The sequence below is a fragment of the Elgaria multicarinata genome, chromosome 6 (assembly GCF_023053635.1).
Source record: "Elgaria multicarinata webbii isolate HBS135686 ecotype San Diego chromosome 6, rElgMul1.1.pri, whole genome shotgun sequence".
NCBI classification, from domain to species: domain Eukaryota; kingdom Metazoa; phylum Chordata; class Lepidosauria; order Squamata; family Anguidae; genus Elgaria; species Elgaria multicarinata.
Genome location: NC_086176.1, coordinates 3441494 through 3462708, shown reverse-complemented (window position 1 = coordinate 3462708; position 21215 = coordinate 3441494). Strand labels below are relative to the sequence as shown.

General features: G+C 40.6%; 1 protein-coding gene across 2 annotated transcripts in view; it reads left to right on the top strand.

The window, feature by feature from the left end:
* CFAP91 (cilia and flagella associated protein 91) overlaps positions 1-21215 on the top strand; it is a 133431-nt gene that overhangs the window by 7609 nt on the left and 104607 nt on the right. For both annotated transcript variants that reach the window (XM_063128829.1, XM_063128828.1), the window contains exons 2-4: positions 6294-6370; positions 7950-8107; positions 17748-17831. In XM_063128829.1, coding sequence (XP_062984899.1) covers positions 6294-6370; positions 7950-8107; positions 17748-17831 — 319 coding nt within the window. The remainder of the gene's footprint in view (positions 1-6293; positions 6371-7949; positions 8108-17747; positions 17832-21215) is intronic.

Genomic DNA, 21215 nt, shown 5'->3' with positions numbered 1-21215 from the left:
AATAACGGGCTCAAGTTAAAGGAAGCCAGATTCCTGCTGGACATCAGGAAAAACTTCCTGACTGTTAGAGCAGTACGACAATGGAATCAGTTACCTAAGGAGGTTGCGGGCTCTCCCACACTAGAGGCATTCAAGAGGCAGCTGGACAAGCATCTGTCAGGGATGCAGGTGGATCCCTGCAGTGGATCCCTGTCAGGGATGCAGGTGGATCCAATGCAGGTGGATTCCTGCATTGAGCAGGGGGTTGGACTCGATGGCCTTGTAGGCCCCTTCCAACTCTGCTATTCTATGATTCTATGATACCACAAAGCAGTTTATGTATAAGTTGCACCAGGATTGCACCATCATATTCAAGCTCTTGCACCTATGTTCAGTGTACCCATGGCGTACCCATTATTTCACTGGCATTAGCAGGGCTCCCTCCATATCCTGCGGCCCCTCAGCCAGCATAACATGAGTGTAGATTGTGCCCTAAAACAGGCATTCTGTCCTTTGTGAATATGAATAGGGAATATCTCTTCCAAAATTATGCCTGCTGCTGTGATTTGTACATAATTAAAAAGAAAATGAAAGAAATTGTGCTTTTTTATTTTTTTATTTAAATTTTTATTGATTTTTACCTACAACAATACAATTGACAAAAAAACACATAATACATAACCACAAAATAACATTTATATCATATATTCACGCTTAATCTATTAGACATAATCATACTCAACTTAAAAGTGCCCCCCCACCTCGGGATCTCAATCCTGTTTCCCAAAACTCATAGTTTCTTCTGCTGGTGGTTTCCCGCTTCCTTTAGAAAACACAAATACTAGGAACTTTTTCCAAATTCCCTCAAAATCATTCGTTTTTACTATACCTCTTTTCACTTTAATATTACATGTCAATTTGTCATTAATAGCAATATCCCACATTTCTTTATACCATTCTTCAATACAATAATCAACTTGAGTCTTCCAGTTCCTAGCTACGATTAACCTTGCAGCTGTCAGTAAATTCATTATCAATTCCTTAATTTCTTTACTCCATTTAAAATCTTCTTAATAGATTAATCTATTAATCCTCTTAATAGATTAAGAGTTACTTAATCTATTCTTTAAATCTTCAGGAAAATTCTTTAACATTATCACCGGTGTTAAAGGGGAGCTGCTTGGAAGCAACTCCTTTTTATATTTGTTCCAAAGTTCCCAATGGAACTTCAAGAGCTGATTACCTACATCATCAACCCATTTCCCCCCTCTTTCCTTAAAAAATATATTATGCAAATTTAATTCTATATTACTTGTAGTTTTGTCCTCCATCCAATCTAAATCACCTACCCCTAAAATTGCTTCAGCAATATGTCTTAACCTATTTGCTAGATAATAAGAACTAATGTTTGGGAGTCCCAGTCCTCCCTTTCTTTGGCTTAAATACCATTTGCTTTTATCAATCCTAGGTTTCTTCTCCGCATTACAATAATTATTTATAATATTCTGCCAACTTTTTAACTCTGCATCTGAAATTCTTATTGGTAGCATCCTAAAAACAAAATTAATCTTAGGTAAAATCTTCATCTTTATTAATGCTATTCTTCCAAACCATGAAAGGTTCAGTCTTTTATATTTTTTCAATTTTTCTAATATCTCTTTTTTCAAACCTATCCCTTCTATCTCCCCATCATCTCTTATTGCATTTGCCAATAATTCCATAACCAATACAAACAGGACAGGCGAGAGTGGGCAGCCTTGTCTTGTCCCTCTGGCTAGTCGTATCTTATCTGTAACTCCATCATTTACTACCACTACGGCTGTATTTTGGGAGTATAACTGCTCTATTATAGCTTTAAATTTATTCCCAAATCCCATTTTATTTAGAACCATCTTTAATGCTTGCCAACTCACACAATCAAAAGCCTTAAAACTATCCAACGCTAAAATACCCGCTTTAATCTTTGACTTTTTTATCCCCTGTATTACATTTAAAACTCTACCCACTAAAGTATGCATCTGTCTTCCTGCTATAAAACCACATTGGTCTTCCCCTACATACTTAGCTATAAATTTATTTAATCTTTTAGCCAAAATAGTTGAGAAAATTTTAGCATCTTGATTTATTAATGATATTGGTCTATATGAGTCAGGGAGAGTCAAATCCTTATCCGGCTTCGGAATTAAAATTATCTAATGCTCCCATGATTCTGGAATCCTCTCCCCTTCCAATATAGCATTATATAATTTCAATAATTTTGGTACTATTAATGATTTGAAAATTTTGTAATACTCTGGTCCTAGACCATCTGCCCCAGGTGATTTCCCCACTTTCAGCTGCTCTATAACCTCCTCTATTTCACTTTGTGATATAGTTTTGTCCATTACTTCCTTATGCTCTTTTTCTAGTCCCTTCTTCAAGTATTTATCCACATACACTTCCATCCTCTTCTTTTGGATGTATTTTTCCTTATATAAATCTTTGAAAAATTCCTGAAATTTTTTTATTTTATCCTTCATCATTTGACAATAATTGCTTGCTTATTTTTTACTGATCCTATCCCGTTTTTAGCTTTTTCCTTTTGTGTGAGTTTAGCAAGCATTTTGGAATTCTTATTACTATTTTGAAAATATTCTCTTTTCATATAAATTAAATTCTTCTGAACTTCTTCTAAATTTATATTCTCTAATTCCTTTTTCTTTGCTTGTAGTTCTATTAAATTATGTTTATTTTTGGTTTGCCAATATTCTCTTTCCAACTTTTTTATCTCTTTCTCTAAGCTAGCCTGCAATACATCCTGTTGTCTTTTTAGGTTGCACATTTCCCTAATACAGATCCCCCTAGTCACAGCCTTCATGGTGTCCCAAACCACTGCCGTCCTTGTTCCTCCCTTTTCATTTATTTCCCAGGTTTCTGACAATTCCTCTTGCATTTTTTCAACCACGTTGGTATGCTTTAATATCTTAGTATTCAATCTCCACCTTAATGCTTCTTTGTAATCCTTACTGACTGTAAAGTCTAAACTTACCAATGCATGATCTGTTACTCTAATTACCCCTAATTCCATTCTGCATAGCTTAGTTACAAACTCTCTGGAGACAAAAATATGATCTATCCTAGAATATGTATGATGGACTGGAGAATAGAAAGTAAACCCAGGCTCCGCCCCTCTAAGAACTCTCCAACCGTCAACAAAATCCTTTTCTTTAATTAATTTATTTAAAATAGTAATGTTATTTCTCCTTTCTACATTAGTGGGGTTTGACCTGTCTACTCTATTATCCATAACCATATTAAAACCTCCCACCAAAATAACATAACCCTCCTTAAATTCTTCTATCTCCCTAAATACCTCTTCGTAAAATTCTCTTTGTTTAACATTTTGTCATAAACATTAATCAAAGTATACATTTTCCCTTCAATTTGACCTTTAATCAAGAGATATCTCCAATTCCCATCCTTTTTAATGTTCTCCAACATGAATCCACTTCTTTTTTAAATCAAAATGGCCACCCCGTTTTTTTTTAAGTCCCCAACGATTTTTCATAATAAACTGACCATTTCAAACGAATTATATTTGTCTCGTCATTGCATTGATGCATTTCTTGCATAAATATAATGTCAGAACCATCTCTATTTAACAATTGTTCAATTCTCCTCCTTTTCACGACTGCCCCCAGACCCTTGACATTGAGCGTTGAGATTCTTATCTTCTTATCCATACTTAATTCTTTGGTAATCTTTCCGATCCCTTGTACGCTGAGTTTCAAATTTACATACAAAAAACCATATACCCCCTTTCATACCCCTCCTTCCCACCCCACCAACCAACTCCCCCCTCACCCCCATTTCTTTCCCCCCCATTAATTCCCCGGGAGTCTAACACTCCGGCCATAATTATTAACCCTTGGGGGGGATAGTGAGCCAGGAATACAGAACAAGCAAGGCTTCTATTATATTTATACTGCTTATCATTACCATGTTATCCAATTTACATCCCGCCCCCTACTGCACCTCTTTCTTCATCATCATCGTCCTTTGCACCATTGCTGACATCGTCTTGGGGACCCAAACCTAAACTCTCAAGAAGCTCCAGGCCTTGCTGTAAGGAAAAAACTTTATAGTATTTCTCCTTATATGAAAAGCGCAGAAAAACTGGATACCCCCAGGCATAGGATATCTCTCTTTTCTTCAGCTCCGCTGTTATAGGCTTGACGCTGCGCCTCCATTCCAAAGTTTGTTGACATAAATCATTATAAACTTGCACTGGAACTCCTTGGAACTTCAGCTCTCTCAATAATCTCAGCTCCCTCATCAGCTGCTCTTTTTTGAAGTAGTTTGAGGATTTCAGCAGGACATCTCTTGGAGTTGAGCTGCCTCTGTAGCCTCCAACCCTGTGAACCCGCTCCACTTCTTCTTCACCAAATTCCAGAGTTGGGACCAATTCTTTAAACCAGCGTGGCAGGGTCTTTCTGAGGTCCTCCCCTTTCTTCTCAACAAAATTACGAAGACGAAGTGTTGATCTCCTGGATTGGTCTTCCAGAGATATCAATCTCTTCTTGTGGTCATCAAATTTCACCTCCTGCTGCTCCTGCATCTGTTTCACTTGCTTGACTTGCTTTCCCATCTGGTCTACTTCTGATTTAAGAGACTTTAATTGCTTGTCATTCTTAGCCATCTCTGCAACTAAGTTATCCACACGCTTATTTATTTTTCCAACTTCATCCTCAATTTTCACAAAGATTGCATCCTTCAGTCCTTTTAATAGAACAGACATCTCTGGCATCGTGGCTGGCTGTATATCTTGCTCCGTGCCAACTTTGGCGGCCATTTTCGGTTCTTTTTGGCTCTGTTCCTTTCTTTATCTCTGTTCAAATCAGCTAATTTTTGAAGACGAGCGGCTGTGTTATTAGACGCGTGTTTCCTTTGCCACTTCGGCTTTGCAGATGGATCTTTCTTAGGTGGCATAAATCCCTTTATTTACGAGCTGTTCCGTTAATTTAACTTTTAACAACAACAATTGCCGTGACGCATCGAAGACACCGGCGGGGGATTGTTACCATAATTAAACAGTAATCACCGAAATGGGGCTGACACCATCAATCACTCTCTCCTGACCCTGGCTTTTTTCCAACAAAGTTTCCCTTTCAAGATAAGCGCTCCATCAGGGACAGTGCTTAAGAAAAACCTCTTCTCCAAGCCCCCACTTTCTTGCCGCCTAATTGTCCATTTCACGTAACAAAATGATTTATTCTTTTCCTCCCGCCTACAGCACAAAACTTCTCATCATTTTCTTCGCCACTCTCAGCCCGATTGCTTTAGATGGTAAGATTTTTAGGACCTACCATCCCACAGCAACGATTTGCCCTACTGCTCCATTTCTTTGCTGGCTCCGCCCCCCCCAGAAATTGTGCTTTTTTTCTTTACAACTATTGTTTTTCTGATATACAAAAGCATACTAAACTAATCAATGAATTGACTAACAGTCCAATCCTATGTATATTTATTTATTGCATTTCTATACCACCCAATAGCCGAAGCTCTCTCCGTGCCCAATGAAGCATACTCTCTAGGAAGTGTGTTTAGAATTGCAGGTTAACATTCTTACAATTAATGAATTAAGATTTATCTAACAGTTTTAGCCCTTTCACAATAGCTCACTTTTCAAATATTGCACAAGAATTGTGAAAACAGGAAGGCAAACCCCATTGCACTTCCTGTTGCACATGTCATGTAGGAAAATATTCGTCTGAGATCAATTTGAATTGATATCATCTCTAAATCCCTAAGAATAGTTTGGCAAAGTTTCCTTTGCAAGCATAATTCGAATTGGTAATTTTTACCTGTTTTATGAAAATGTATGCAAAATTATTTCCAACAGAATAACGAACTTTGTAATTCACATGGGCAAGAACTACACTACTGCATTAAAATGGTTTACAACAGTAGTGACAACTATTGGGGCCCAGGACATGCTCCGGATACAGTTTTCAAACCATTTTTGAAGTGTTTTATCCTGCTTGGTGTAGATCTGCCCTTGCTGAGATGGAAGCTGGTCCAGTACCAAGGAACAACTTGCCCTCTAGTAGCTTGATAGCAGTGTATGGAACTGTCTACAGGCATTTTGTCTTCTTCCCTTTTGTGATCTTAAAGACCTCTTTAAGCACTAAACAACATCCTGCTGATTTGCAATTTTTTTGCTTGGTTTAATTTCTATCTACTGATTAGACTATGAGCTAACACCAAACAGGTTTACATTAGCTATTGGTCCCTTCCAAAATGTATATTTTTCCATTTGTTTATATGTATTTTAGATCCATTATATGTGCTATCAAGTGAGAGAGACCATGCACAGGCAACTATCCAGGCTCATCTAATGCATGATGAAATGGTAGGTGGTTATAGTCTGATATGGTTTTTATAGAATCTTTCTTTCACGTTCGTGCAAAAAATACACTTGCTATGACCGGGAACAAAAGAAATAGATTTCAAAAATTGGACATCATTTATACATAATGCTAGAATTGATGCCTGATATTCTGCCAGCCCACTGATGCTGGGTCCTTGAGTGGGTGGTTGCGGGCCAGCTCCAGACACTTGGATGAAACCAATTATCTGGATCCATTTCAGTCAGGTTTCAGGCCTGGCTTTGGTATGGAAACAGCCTGTATGATGACCTATGTTGGGAGGAAGACAGGGGGAGTGTGACTCTGTTGATTCTCCTTGAGGTCTGGGGGAAATATTTGGGTGTCATTCTAGAAGCCAATGTTTTTAAGAGACTGGAAAAGACCTCCAATGTATTATTTGTCTGCTAAATTAAGGGAGCACAATCTCAAACTTGTGAATTGTTGGTATTTAACCCCTGTCAAACTAAACTATATTGATAGGAATGCCCCCGATAAAGTACTGCAGTGAAAAATGAGGTTCTTATATTCATATGTGATGGCACTGCCTTCAACTTTTGGTGCAAAGTGTTCACTTAAATAGAGATAATTACCAACCAATCACTAACATTATCTCCCTCTCTGGGTCTTTTGTCTTCATTTAGAGATACTAATAAATTGCTATTGCATATGGTTGTTTAGCAGCAAGATTAATTATCACACAAACTAGAGAAATCAAAATGCTTTGTCTGTTCCACAATGGAGGGACAAACTATGGTCAATTGTGCTTATGGAAATGAGTGTACAAAGCCTGCATTGAGTTGGACTACATGAACTGTGAGGTCCCTTCCAAATCTATTATTGTATAATTCAACCTTTTAGAATTGGGAAAAACAAAAGCCAGGAAATCACCACATGATTGATGGTTACTGAAAAGTGGGCTGGGCCAGCGGAAGGCAGAATGATCATTTGGGTTACCCGAGAGGCTGGATTGGGATCCCAGGCAGGGTGGATTTGGCGCCTGAGATTATGCATCCCTGATATAAAGTCTTGGCAGGGAAAGTGTTTACTTATAGTATGTCTACTATACATTATGAAAGAAAGAATCCTGTTTTCAGAAAGAATTGCTTGAATCCTGGAATGTGTGATAAGTGCTGTCTTATCAGCTCAGCCTTATAGCTATTTGAACGGTCTAGGTCTATACCTCTCCATGCACAGAGAAAGGGGCTCTGATGATGCCAAGGAGTAGGAATTTAAGTGAATAGGACTGGTCTTTGAGACATCATCTGGCCCCTGGGAGGTGTTCCAGAAGACAGTCTGCCACATGAGGCTGGAACAATTCTCCATCCTTGGTTAAGAACCATCATGTTTCAATCAAATACTAAAAAACAAAACAAAAAACTTCTATGTCTTACAATTTTCTCCATATGTGTGAACTGAAAATTCTGAATTATCCAAGGGTATGGCTTATGCTAGATGTGTCTTGATGTTAAATATTCACACAAGTACTAAGTCTAGCTATCATGTTATTCTCCATATATTCATGTACAATATTTGTCTTTCCTATCTTTTTTCCATACAAAAAAGAGGAAAATGCCAGAATTTAAAGCTATGTTTAGTAACCTGATTCATTATCCACCGTACTCTGTACAACTAGAAGAAAATAATCCAGTTCCTCCATTCATTGACCGAAGATGGAGAGGAAAAGCACAGCGGCGTCTTGAGGCTTTTCAAAAGCTTGCCATGTAAGTGTCCTTTTATTTATTTTTGGGTTATCTTTTTAAAAAACCCACAATACATTGATTATACTCTGATACTCTGATGTCAGTTGCTATAGAAAACTATTCAAAACTATTCAAGATTAATGTGTCCTGTTTTGAGGCTGGCAAGTGCCTTAGTCACCTGACCAGGGCCGAACAGAGAGGAACCAGTACCTCACGTGATTTGGAAGCTATACTTCTATTAATGCAGCCCAAAATAGCATTTGCCTTTCTTGAAGCCATATCTCACTGTTGGCTCATATTCAGCTTGCAGTCTACAACAATTCCAAGATCCTTCTCGTTTGTAGTATTGCTGAGCCAAGTATCCTCATCTTGTAATTGTGCCTTTGGTTTCTATTTCCTAAATGTAGAACTTGGCATTTATCCCTATTAAATTTCATCCTGTTGTTTTCAGCCCAGCACTCCAGCCTATCAAGATCACTTTGAAGTTTGTTTCTGTCTTCCAGGGTATTAGCTATCCCACCCAATTTTGTGTCATCTGCAAATTTGATCAGTGTTCCCTGCACCTCCTCGTCCAAATCATTAATAAAAACGTTGAAGAGCACTGGGCCCAGGACTGAGCCCTGTGGTACCCCACTCGTTGCCTCTCCCCATTTTGAGAAGGTTCCATTGATAAGTACTCTTTGAGTCCGATTCTGTAGCCAACTGTGAATCCACCTAATAGTTGTTCCATCTAGCCCACTTTTAGCTAGTTTGTTAATCAGAATGTCATGTGGTACTTTGTCAAAAGCTTTGCTGAAGTCAAGATATATGACGTCCACAGCATTCCCACAGTCCACAAGGGAGGTTACCCGATCAAAAATGAGATCAAATTAGTCTGACAGGATTTGTTCCTGACAAATCCATGCTGGTTTCTAGTAATCACTGCATTGTTTTCAAGGTGCTTGCAGATTGACTTCTTTATAATCTGCTCCAAAAATTTCCCAGGGATGGATGTCAGAGTGACTTGTCTGTAGTTCCCAGGTTCCTCCTTTTTGCCCTTTTTGAATATAGAGACGTTAACCCTCCTCCAGTCGTCTGGCACATCACCTGTCTTCCAGGATTTTGCAAAGATAAAATGCAACAGAAATAATGAAAACTACAAAACTTTAAAGCAATAAGCAGGAGTCCAGATGGTCTGCCAAAGACAGAACCAGAAACCAGCAATAGAACCAGCATCAATTTAGCTTAAAGATCTTTCTAAACAGCCAGACTTTAACCTAGTGTGTAAAACCACAGTGTCTGAAACCAATGTTATTTGTAATTTGATATTAATTAAAAGTATTTCAAACCTGCATTTCATCTGAAGATACCAGGCTGGTAATTTAAAAAACAACAACCATAAGAATCAAAATATGACACAAATATAATACAGTAAAATATAAAACACTACAACAAAAACATCAGAGCTATTAAAAATAAAGCAGCCGAAGCTCAAAACAACATCACAGTTTAAAATAACTGAGCAAATGATAGCAACACCAGTGCTGATCAGCTTCAGTGATAAGGGCATTCTACATATAGGGCATCATCACAGAGAAGGCCCTTTGCCTAATTCCTACACAATGAACTTCCTCTGGAGAAGAGCCTCCTTTTAAGATCTTAAGACATTAGAGGTTTAGAATGAGGAAGACCCTCTTTCAGGTATTTGAATCCCAAGCCATTTTGTGTTTTAAAGGTAAGCACCAGCACTCTGAATTGGAGTCAGAAGTGAATAGATAGCCTACTGATTGGAGAGCCATGCTTTCATCTGGCTGCACCAATTAAAATTCTGGCAACTGTGTTCTCCACTGTTTGAAGTTTCAAGGGAAGTCCAACATATAATAATGCAATTAGGAAGTTACCAGAGTTTGGATCAGCATAGCCAGACTACGGCTGTGTCTGGATGTCACTTTAAGCCATGATGGACTAATCACCTACTCAAAATAGGTCATTTTGGAAATAATGTAATGTTATCCATCACACAATGACTGGGTTCAGATACCCCATGATGGGTTCATTAAGCTATCATGATTTAATTAATTCATCATAGGTTAGTCTGGTGGGTTTTTTTTTTAACCCATGATGACTTATTTGGCCAAAATAACCCACTCTGATAGCCAGTCTGCAGAGTGGGTTATTTAACCCATCATGGGTTATCATGTTGTGTGGTGGTCACAGTGGGTTATTTTGGCTGGCTATAGAGCTGTATGACAAGAGCAGTCAAAACAGCTGCCACTCTGCTCTCCCCTGGCTTATCACTTAAAATGACCAAGATACTAGTGTAGAAGAGGCAGGACATGAGCTTTAATCCTGATTCTGCATACCCCAAGGTGTTCTAGGCATCGCCTGCTTTTTGGTGCATCTGGGATTTTTGCTGCTTTCAGAGTTAGGGCGCAGGGTTTTCATAGTGCATCAGATAACTCCTTAGTAGATAGGGTGACTATATTAAAAGGAGGACAGGGCTTCTGTAACTTTAACAGTAATGGTCTCTCCAGCATTGTTCCCTTCAGTAAGCTCTTTCGAAGTGCTGGACCGTCCTGAAAGTGACCACCTCCCAATACTAGTATCATTATCCCCACTAGTTGAACGAGCAGCATTGACCGAAACCGTAACTCTAACTGGAGAATTGCTGGGAGAGAGAAGACTAAAATGGTCCATAAAACTGAGTAGTGATATCCAAGAAAAATTACACAGTCAGCAAATGATAAACCTATGCCAAGTATTCTGGGATAAATCTGCAAATCATTTAGATGCCTTCCAACAAATTACTACAGAACTGAGGGCTTTTCTGGTAGCACCGGCAAATAAAAGCCAACCGACAGCCTACACTGGCTGGTTTGACACCCAATGTAAAGCGGCTAAGAAAAACCTGTCTAGGGAAATAAGGGAATTCCGCAACAAACCACCTGAAGAAGACTTAGGAAGCCTTATTAAATGTAGGTCGGATTACAAAAAACTGCTTAAAAACAAGAAAGAAAAATACACTAAAACTCAATGGCAGAAACTAGAACAGGCAATTTCAGAGCGGAATGAAGGCAAATTTTGGGATCTAGTTTCTCGGGGCTCAAATGAGATAAGATCAACACTGGACACATCTATCTCCGCACCAACTTGGGTCAAGTATTTTTCTAATATATTTGATGCCCAACCCTGGCAACTGGGTGAGCCAGGGGCACATCAAGAACTGTCTAATCCACCTGAATGGCAACCGGTCACTAGCAGGGAGATAAAGTCTCTTGTCTCACGTTTGCAACTTAAAAAGGCTCCTGGGGAAGATCTTTCACCTCCAGAGCTTTATAAAGAACACTCAGAATGGTGGATACCAATCCTTGCTGCTCTCTTTACCAGGATTAATAACACCGGACAAATGCCCTCCGGATGGAAAGTGAGTATCATCTACCCAATTTATAAGAAAGGAGACAGGAATGATCCCAAAAACTATCGGCCGATCAGTTTACTGGACGTCTCCTCAAAGTTATATGCAAGACACTTACTTCAAAAATTACTTGATTGGCTAGAAACGAACCAATTTATCCATGAAGAACAAGCTGGTTTCAGAAGCGGATATAGCACCATCGATCAATGTTTTACTCTGAATTACATCATCAGGAAATATACCAAGAATATCAAGAGTCATCTATATGTAGCCTTTATTGATCTTTCAGCCGCCTTTGATTCAATAAACAGAAATAGATTATGGGAAAAACTACAAAACACCAATATTGACCGTAGACTATTGATGCTGATAAAAGAGCTATATAGTAACACTGAAATGAGGGTTAGAGTTGGCCTAAATGGCTTTCTAACAGAACCCTTTAAAACAACCCGGGGAGTTAAACAAGGATGTCTTCTGGCCCCTTCCCTCTTTAGCATCTATGTTAATGACCTAGTGTCACAGTTAGCCCAAGTAAACTCCACTTCCCCAGTAATCATGAACAGAAAGGTCTTTACTCTAATGTACGCAGATGACATAGCACTTATCTCTCGCACGCGTTTGGGCCTGAAAAAGCTTTTAGGTACTCTCAGCTCTTATTGCAAATCTGAAAACCTGGCAATAAACTATACTAAGACAAAGATAATGGTCTTTGGCAGCCGCAGACCTACACTCAAATGGACTTTGGACCAACAGGTCATTGACCAGGTTCACTCATTTAGATATCTGGGCATTCTCTTTAGTGAGTCCCTCTTGTGGAAAGGGCATAGGGAGGCAGCAAAATTGAAAGCCCAAAAAACTATAGGGGCTCTAATGAAGTTTTATTATAATAAAGGGGGACACTTGATCGAAACTGTCCTAAAAAAATTTAACACCAAAGTAATAACGCAGCTGCTTTATGGGTCTGAAATCTGGGGGTCTGACAACACCATGACCGAAGCCTTGGAGATTGTGCAGAACAACTTCCTTCGAAAACTTTTCTTTCTTCCACCTGGTACCCCTGCAGCTTTCTTGCGCACAGAAGCTGGTAGTCCTTCAGTTAGGGCAAGAATTGAGAGTGCGCAGCTAAAATATTTTAAACGAATCGCCATCTTGCAAAATGAAGGTCTTCCTACTAAGTGTTTTCTAGAAATAGATAACAATTGTCATTGGACAGCAATATCTCAAAAGCTCCTGTATAGTTATCATCTCCCTGAATTGAAGTTTGCTCTAAGCATGGATAAGAAGCAACTAAGGGATTGGTGTTTTTGGGTAGATTCCAGGAGGGACCTACAACTTATTAAAAATTCTAAATTCTCTCGGTGGTTAAACAGAACACTATAGAGCATGTTATCTGTCCCAATTGAGGCCACTGCCCCTGAGAAATGCTTTCATTGAATTGAGGTTTCAAGTGATGCCAACTGCAGTGCTGGATGGACGCTACCACAAGGTACCATTTGAATTGAGATTATGTATCTGTGGTCAACAACAAGTGGAAGACATGGCATACTATACGTTAACTTGCCCTCTGTATAGGGACCCAAGAGAGAGACTCCTGAAACCGCTGCTGATATATGGAGGCATGAATGCCCAAGCAGAAACAGTTCTCTTCCTCCTTAGTGATACCAACAGTTATGTCACTCATAAAGTGGCCCTGTTTGCACTGGCAGCGAAAAAGATTAGGAAGAGAGAACTAGATAAAATTGCTATAAACTGCCACGGAGACTCAAAGTGCTGAGCGAAATGAGAGCTTTAGTCACAGTAAATTTAAGGTTCACTGTATGGTTCTCTTGGTTATTTTAAACTGTTGTGTACTTTTATAGTTGTATGCTTTTCTATGGATGTATTTGTCATGGCCTTCAGCTAGCACAATAAACTGATGATTGATTGGTTGGTTACAGTTGCATAGAAAAGGGAATTTCAGGAGGTGTCATTTGTATATATGGAGAACCTGGTGAAATTCCCTCTTCAACACAACAGTTAAAGCTGCAGGAGTTGTAATAGAGTGACCAGATTTAAAAGAGGACAGGGCACCTGCAACTTTAACTGTTGTGATGAAGAAGAAACTTCACCAGGTTCCCCATATACAAATGACACCTGGTGAAATTCCCTTTTCAATACAACTGTTAAAGATATAGGAGCCCTGGACTCCTTTTCATATGGTCACCCTATCAGTAGAGGAAGCTGGCTATGAGGGTTGGTCCTGATCCTGCAAACCCCCCAAGGTGTCTCTTTTTGGTGCACCTGGGAATTTTGCACAGGGGCTTGATGGTGGGTTGGGTGCCTCTGAACAAGGAGAGACTGTGTGTGGAGTTTGGTCCTGATCCTACAAACACCCAAGATTTTCTAGCCACTTCCCCCTTTTGGAGGCAATTGGGACTTTCCTTCCTTGGTGAGGTATTGCACTGGAGTCGGATGCCTACTGACTGTGTGGGAAGTTTTGTCTGTATCCTGCAAAGCTATACCACTTCAGAGGTGAATCAGTGCCACTGCTCCGGTGGGAAGACTGCATCAGGATGGGAGGCGGATGAGTCGAATTACACACAGTATCTTAATAAGCTACTCACAGTAGCTTATTAGCCCGCAAATTAGAGGTTCGTCGCTGGACAATACCTTGGCGGATCGGGGTCCTTTTCCCCCTCGATACTGAGAGGAGCCACAACTGCCCATTGACACCGATGGACGTCGGTACCGACAAGTGCCACAACAACCGTCAGTCGATACCGAAAACTATCAATACCGACATATGTCTCCCTATGGGAACGTCCGTGACCGTTCACCGACTTCAACTCACTCAAGTCGTCAGTACGCTACGTATGGCGAACGACCTAGGTCTCCACCGAGAATGCATGATTATTATGCTGATTGGCAACCTCCCCAGTATCCTCCGTATTACTACGAGGATTGGAGACACAGAAGGCACCAAGATTATTATTACCATTACCCTCAGGAACACCCATACGAACCGTACCCGCGTTTCTGTCAAGCTCCCTCCGAAACGATCTCCCATCCACTGCCCCCGGAGGATGTCATGGCTATGCCACCACCGCCTCAACCATCGGTACCGAGGCGCGCATCGCAACTGACACAAACTACAGTACCGACCACCTCAGTACCGTCCCAAGCATTGCAACCTTTGCCGGCATCAGGGGTGAGGGGAAACACACTGGATGCCCCATCACAGAAGGACTACCAATCGGATTCCTCACAAGAGGCATCACCAGTACGGTCAATCCCTTCACCGGATGATCTGGTTGTTACTTTGGATGTGGTGTCCCCTTCAGAAGACTTGGCGCACTTTGCCGACCAGGTACAGAGGATGGCAAGGTCGTTGGGAATTGAAATGTCCCAACCAGTAGAAAAGCTAAATGACCCAGTCTATGACGATGTATACTGTGAGTCATCAACTCCAGCGGCCATTCCATACTTACCTGTGCTGTTACGTACAGCCCAACAATCAGAGCTAGAGGCACTTCGCGTAGACTCACCTTACACTATTTTCCATGCGGACAAGGTGGTCCTCAGACCGGACCCAGCTTTTCTGCCAAAGATTGTTTCTTCTTTTCACCTTGGACAAGATATCACATTGCCTAGTTTTTTCCCCTCGCCGACATCTCCCCTTGAGTCCGCGCTGCATACACTGGACGTTAGGCGTGCTCTCGCTTTTTACCAGTCCGTAACCAGTTTGTTACGGGGGCAAACAAAAGGGCTTTCAAGCATCTCCACAGAGAATATCTGCTTGGGTCGTTCAGACAATTAAATTAGCCTATGAACTCGCTGGCCTCCCGTGGAGGGTAGAGTACGGTCCCACTCTACGAGAGGAGTGGCCACCTCAACAACATTTGAAAAAGGAATTGCTTTACCAGATCTCTGTAAAGCGGCCACCTGGTCAACACCTTTGACTTTCGCCAGTCACTACCGTCTGGACACCAGAGCACGTAGAGACTGTGCTTTTGGGCGTGCCGTTTTATCGGCGATATTTTGAGTTTCATCCATCATCTGACACCACCCACCTCCGGTAAGTCAGCTTGTTATTCGCCCATAATGTGTGATGCACAGAGACCACGAAGAAGAAAGACAGGTTGCTTACCTGTAACTGTAGTTCTTCGAGTGGTCATCTGTGCAGTCACACAACCCTCCCACCGTCCCCACTATGGTGTCATTCTTGATTACCTGGTGGTTCACCTCAGTGAGGCTGTTTAGGCAGTTTCAGGAACTGAGGAGATAGGGCGGGAACCTCTGAGCATGCTCAGTGGACAGTGGGGGAGCGGTTCCCGACTAAAAAGATTTCAGCTAGTGAAGTTTCCGAAGCTGGCCCCGCGCAGGCACAGAGCCCATATGTGTGACTGCACAGATGACCACTCGAAGAACTCCAGTTACAGGTAAGCAACCTGTCTTTATAAAGACTGCAGGCGAACTGGTGAACTGTTCTAGCCTTTTTTACGTGTGTTACTTTCATGCATGCAAGTGCAGATGTTTCAGACATTATCCCTGAGTTGGCAGTGATAAAGGACCATCCCGATCCTTCCAAGCAATGTCCAATAAGTTTGAGGAAGGCCTGCTCAATGTGAAATTGCCCCAAAAGGATAACAAGTTTGTTTTCTCCCTTTTTCTCGTTTTTTAAAGCAAATTTATTAAAATACCTACTTTAAAATAGTACCATTGCATTTTTTGACCAAAAAAACATTATAAAAGACACCTCAACTGCTTATCTATGCCATTTTTAAGATGGCCACCCTATTGATTTCTAATTGATTTTTTTGGTGGGGGGTCCCTATCTTAAATTACTTATATAGGCCTAAAGTAAACGTGAGCAAAGTAGCATCTTCTTACCACAAATTGCTGGATCTTAATGGTTTTTTATGCGAGCAGCCCCCACTAAAGAATATCATGTAGATGTTGAAAAGTATTGGGGACAAGATTGAACTTTGTGAGTCCTGGGCTGTATCTCTCAGCACCGCCTTCTGGGATCAGCCCTCTAGGAACAAGCAGAGCCACTTAAAAGGTGTCTCCCACACCCATCCCCATAAGGCAACGCTGAAGGATCAATGGTATCAAGCGCTGCTTAGAAGTCCAGGAGAATTAACAGGCACACATTTCTGCTATCCATCTCTCAGTGGAAGTCATCCACTAGGGTTACCAAGTTGGTTTCTGTCCAAAAACTGGGTCAGAAATTTGACTGGCAGGAATCAGTAACATTCTGGGGAACTAGATAATAAGTATCATCCCAAGTGGCCACGGAAGCTCAGTGTGGCTTTTACCAGCTTTGGCTGGCTTGCCAGCTATGGCCTCTTCTGGACAGGGATAGCTTGGCCACAGTGGTACACGCATTAGCAACCTCAAGACTGGATTACTGCAATGCACTCTATGTGGGGCTGCCCTTAAAGCTACTCCAGAAGCTGGAGCTAGTGCAGAATGCAGCAGCTCAGTCGTTATCAGGAGCTGACCCTTGTCAGCATGTAATTCCTTTGCTGGGGGAACTGCACAGGCTGCCTATTGGCCAGATTTGGGTACTAGTGTGCAAAGCCCTAAACAACTTGAAACCAGGTTACCTGACAGAGTACCTATCAACCTGCCCAGTCACTGAGGTCATCTGAAGGCATGTTCCTGGTGGTTCAACATGGATCTATGGTCCGATTAGAGTCCACCAAGAGAAGGCCCTTCAGTGTGGTAGCCCCCTTCCTATGGAATTCCCTGCCTTTCGAGGTCAGGCAGGTACCAACCTTGTATTTCTGCCAGTACCTCCTGAAAATGGTCTTGTTCTAGGAAGCTTTCCCTGAATGACCAGGGACAGCATTAGTTGCACTTTGTTTCTTTTAAAACTGTATTTTTCCTGTTGTTTTTTAAAAATGTATTTTAATGTGTTTTTATTCTTTTATTCTATTTGTTCACTACTCCAAAATTCTTGGATGGGAGCATTATATAAATATTGTAAATAAAATAAATAAAGAGCTAAAAGGACATGTGGAAATTCATAGAGAAATCTAGTCTGATGAAGCATGAAAGGCAGGAGTCCTTCAGAAGAACCAGTCAGAGAGCACCTTGGCAGGGCAAGCTTAGGCACACACTTGCTCCCTACTTGGCAAAAGTTGCAGCCCTCTCACTTCAGGGTGATCCATTGGAACATTGGGGATTTCTTTTAAGAGGAAGCTTAGTGTAAATTCTGAACATGCTTTCTCTCCAAAATGTTAGATCCAATAATGAATTTTACCTCTTAACTTTTTATTACAGATCTCAGCCCTCACTTCATATTCCCAGAATTCAGTATGAAGATCCTGAAGTTAGTGGAAGGAATCGCTGGAAGTATTTTGAACGGTGGGGATTGAATCATGTTTGTTTCAAAAATGACCTGTTAGCATACCCAAATAAACAATTGTTGCCAAAGAATACATAGGACAATTTTTGCCTTTCAAATTCCCAAGGCTCCAAAAAAGATACTACTCCTAATCTTGGAAATGTCTTAATTACATAGTTGGATTCCAGGTGCCTTGGTTAAAGGTTTGCTTTGGGAGATTATATCTCTCCCAAAGGACAAAAGTAGAATCATAGATCACAGAATAGCAGAGTTGGAAGGGGCCTACAAGGCCATTGTCCAACCCCCTGCTCAATGCAGGAATCCACCCTAAAGCATCCCTGACAGATGGTTGTCCAGCTGCCTCTTGAAGGCCTCTAGTGTGGGAGAGCCCACAACTTCCCTAGGTATTTATTTATTTATTTATTTATTACATTTCTATACCGCCCAATAGCCGGAGCTCTCTGGGCGGTTCACAAAAATTAAAAACATTCAAAGTATAAAACGTAGTGGGTATAAAACATACAAAGTATAAAACAAGGTAACTGATTCCATTGTCATACTACTCTAACAGTCAGGAAGTTTTTCCTGATGTCCAGCTGGAATCTGGCTTCCTTTAATTTGAGCCCGTTATTCCATGTCCTGCACTCTGGGAGGATCGAGAAGAGATCCTGGCACTCCTCTGTGTGACAACCTTTTAAGTATTTAAAGAGTGCTATCATGTCTCCCCTCAATCTTCTATTCTCCAGGCTAAACATGCCCAGTTCTTTCAGTCTCTCTTCATAGGGCTTTGTTTCCAGATTGACTTACAGTGTTTACAGATTGACTTCTTTATAATCTGCTCCAAAATTTTCCCAGGGATGGATGTCAGACTGATTAGGCTGTAATTCCCAGGTTCCTCCTTTTTGCCCTTTTTGAAGATAGGGACAACGTTAGCCCTCCTCCAGTCGTCTGGCACCTCACCCGTCTTCCATGATTTTGCAAAGATAATAGACAGTTGTTCTGAGAGTTCTTCTGCCAGCTCCTTCATTACTCTTGGATGCAGTTCATTGGGCCCTGGAGATTTGAACTCATTCAAAGAAAGTTTTGTTCCTTGACCATTTGTTTACTTATCTATTTCAAACTGCAATCCTGTTCCCTCAACTTCTGCTTCACTTTTTCCTGGGGGATCATAGACCCACTTTTGGGAGAAGACTGAGCCAAAGTAGGAATTGAGCACTTCAGCCTTTTCTTTGTCACCTGTTATCAATTTGCCATCCTCATTAAGCAGTTGAACCACCATTTCTTTCCTCTGTCTTTTACTACTCACATATCTGAAGAAAGCCTTATTTATTTATTGCTTTTCTATACTGCCCTATAGCCGAAGCTCTCTGGGCGGTTCACAAAATTAAGACAATTCAAGTATAAAACAACAGTATAAAACCATAATATAAAATACAATATAAAAGCACAACCAAGATAAAAACAGCAGCAATGCAAAAATACAAATTTAAAATACAAATTTAAAACAGCAAGTTCAAATTAATTTATAGACTGTTAAAATACTGTTATTGCTTTTAGCATCCCTCACTAATCTCAGCTCATTCTCAGCTTTAGCCTTCCTGATGCCATTTTGGCACTTCTGTGCTACTTGTCTGTACTCTTCTTTTGTAGCCTGGCCTTCCTTCCACTTCCTATATGGATCCTTTTTTGTGATCAGGTCATCTCTAAGCTTTTTCTGGAGCCACATTGATTTGTTCTGTTGTCTTCTATCTTTTTTCCTTGTTGGAATTGTTTGTAACTGTACCTTAAAAAAATCATTTTTAAAAATTCCTTTTTAAAGCAGTACGACAATGGAATCAGTTACCTAGGGAGGTGGTGGGCTCTCCCACACTAGAGGCCTTCAAGAGGCAGCTGGACAACCATCTGTCAGGAATGCTTTAGGGTGGATTCCTGCATTGAGCAGGGGGTTGGACTCAATGGTCTTGTAGGCCCCTTCCAACTCTGCTATTCTATGATTCTATGATACTCCCACCCATCTTGCACTCCTTTTCTCATTAGGTTCACTTGCCATGGGACCTTACTTAGTTCTGAGTTTATTAAAATCAGCTTTCCAGAGTACGTGTATGGCTACACTCAACTTTTGTCTCCTTCATAATCAAGAATTCAAGTATGATGTGGTCACTTTCCCCCAGAGTTCCTGTAACTGCCACTTTATCCTCTAAGTCAACCCTATTGGTCAATATCAAGTCAAGGATTGCCGAACCTCTAGTTCCTTCCTTCACTTTCTGTAGGAGAAAGTTATCACCCACACATGCCAGGAATTTCTTGGAAGGTATTTGTCTCCCAACAGATATCTGGGTAATTGAAGTCTGACATTCCTGAAATGAACAGTGATGGACAACAAATTAATTTTCTAGACATATCTGTAGAAAAAGAAGGTGATAAACTATGTGCCAAACTATATAGAAAGCCCACAGACAAAAAGAAGCTCCTAAGGTACGACAGCTCAAACCCAAAACATTTAAGAGATAACATCCCATATGGCCAATTTATTAGGATTAAAAGAAACTGTAGTAGGGAATCTGATTATGAAAGGGAATCTCGGACCCTACAACAACAGTGTCTACAGAGAGGATACTCAGAAAAGTCCATATTAAGAGCCAAGGGAAGAGTAGATAATACTGATAGAAGCACCCATTTGAGGTCGAAACCAAAGAAGATTAATAACAGATTGAGATGCAGCTACCATTCAACAACATTAGCACCTCTTTAAGACACTCAATAAATAAATACTGGTTTTTAGTAAAGGATGTAATGGGGTGCCATGAGATACACACAGTATAGGGGATCGTATAATTAGGAGTAACACAGCTAAAACAATTACCACCTTGAGTACACAGTCCCTTCTACCAGGATCAGGTCCACCTGCAGGACATTTTATTTTTATTTATTTTTTTATTTTTTTTATTTATTACATTTTTATACCGCCCAATAGCCGAAGCTCTCTGGGCGGTTCACAAAAATTAAAATCATCATAAAACAACCAACAAGTTAAAAATAAAAATACAAATACAAAATACAATATAAAAAGCACAACCAGGATAAAACCACGCAACAAAATTGATATAAGGTTAAAATACAGAGTTAAAACAGTATAATTTAAATTTAAGTTAAAATTAAGTGTTAAAATACTGAGTGAATAAAAAGGTCTTCAGCTGGCAACGAAAGGAGTACAGTGTAGGCGCCAGGCGGACCTCTCTGGGGAGCTCATTCCACAACCGGGGTGCCACAGCGGAGAAAGCCCTCCTCCTAGTAGCCATTTTCCGTGTGGATATTGCAAATGCTGCAGTCACTCCCTCAAATTAAAACACTTTGTGAATCCGATAGACAATAGAGAGTATTCTTTGAAAGATTTCACCATGTGC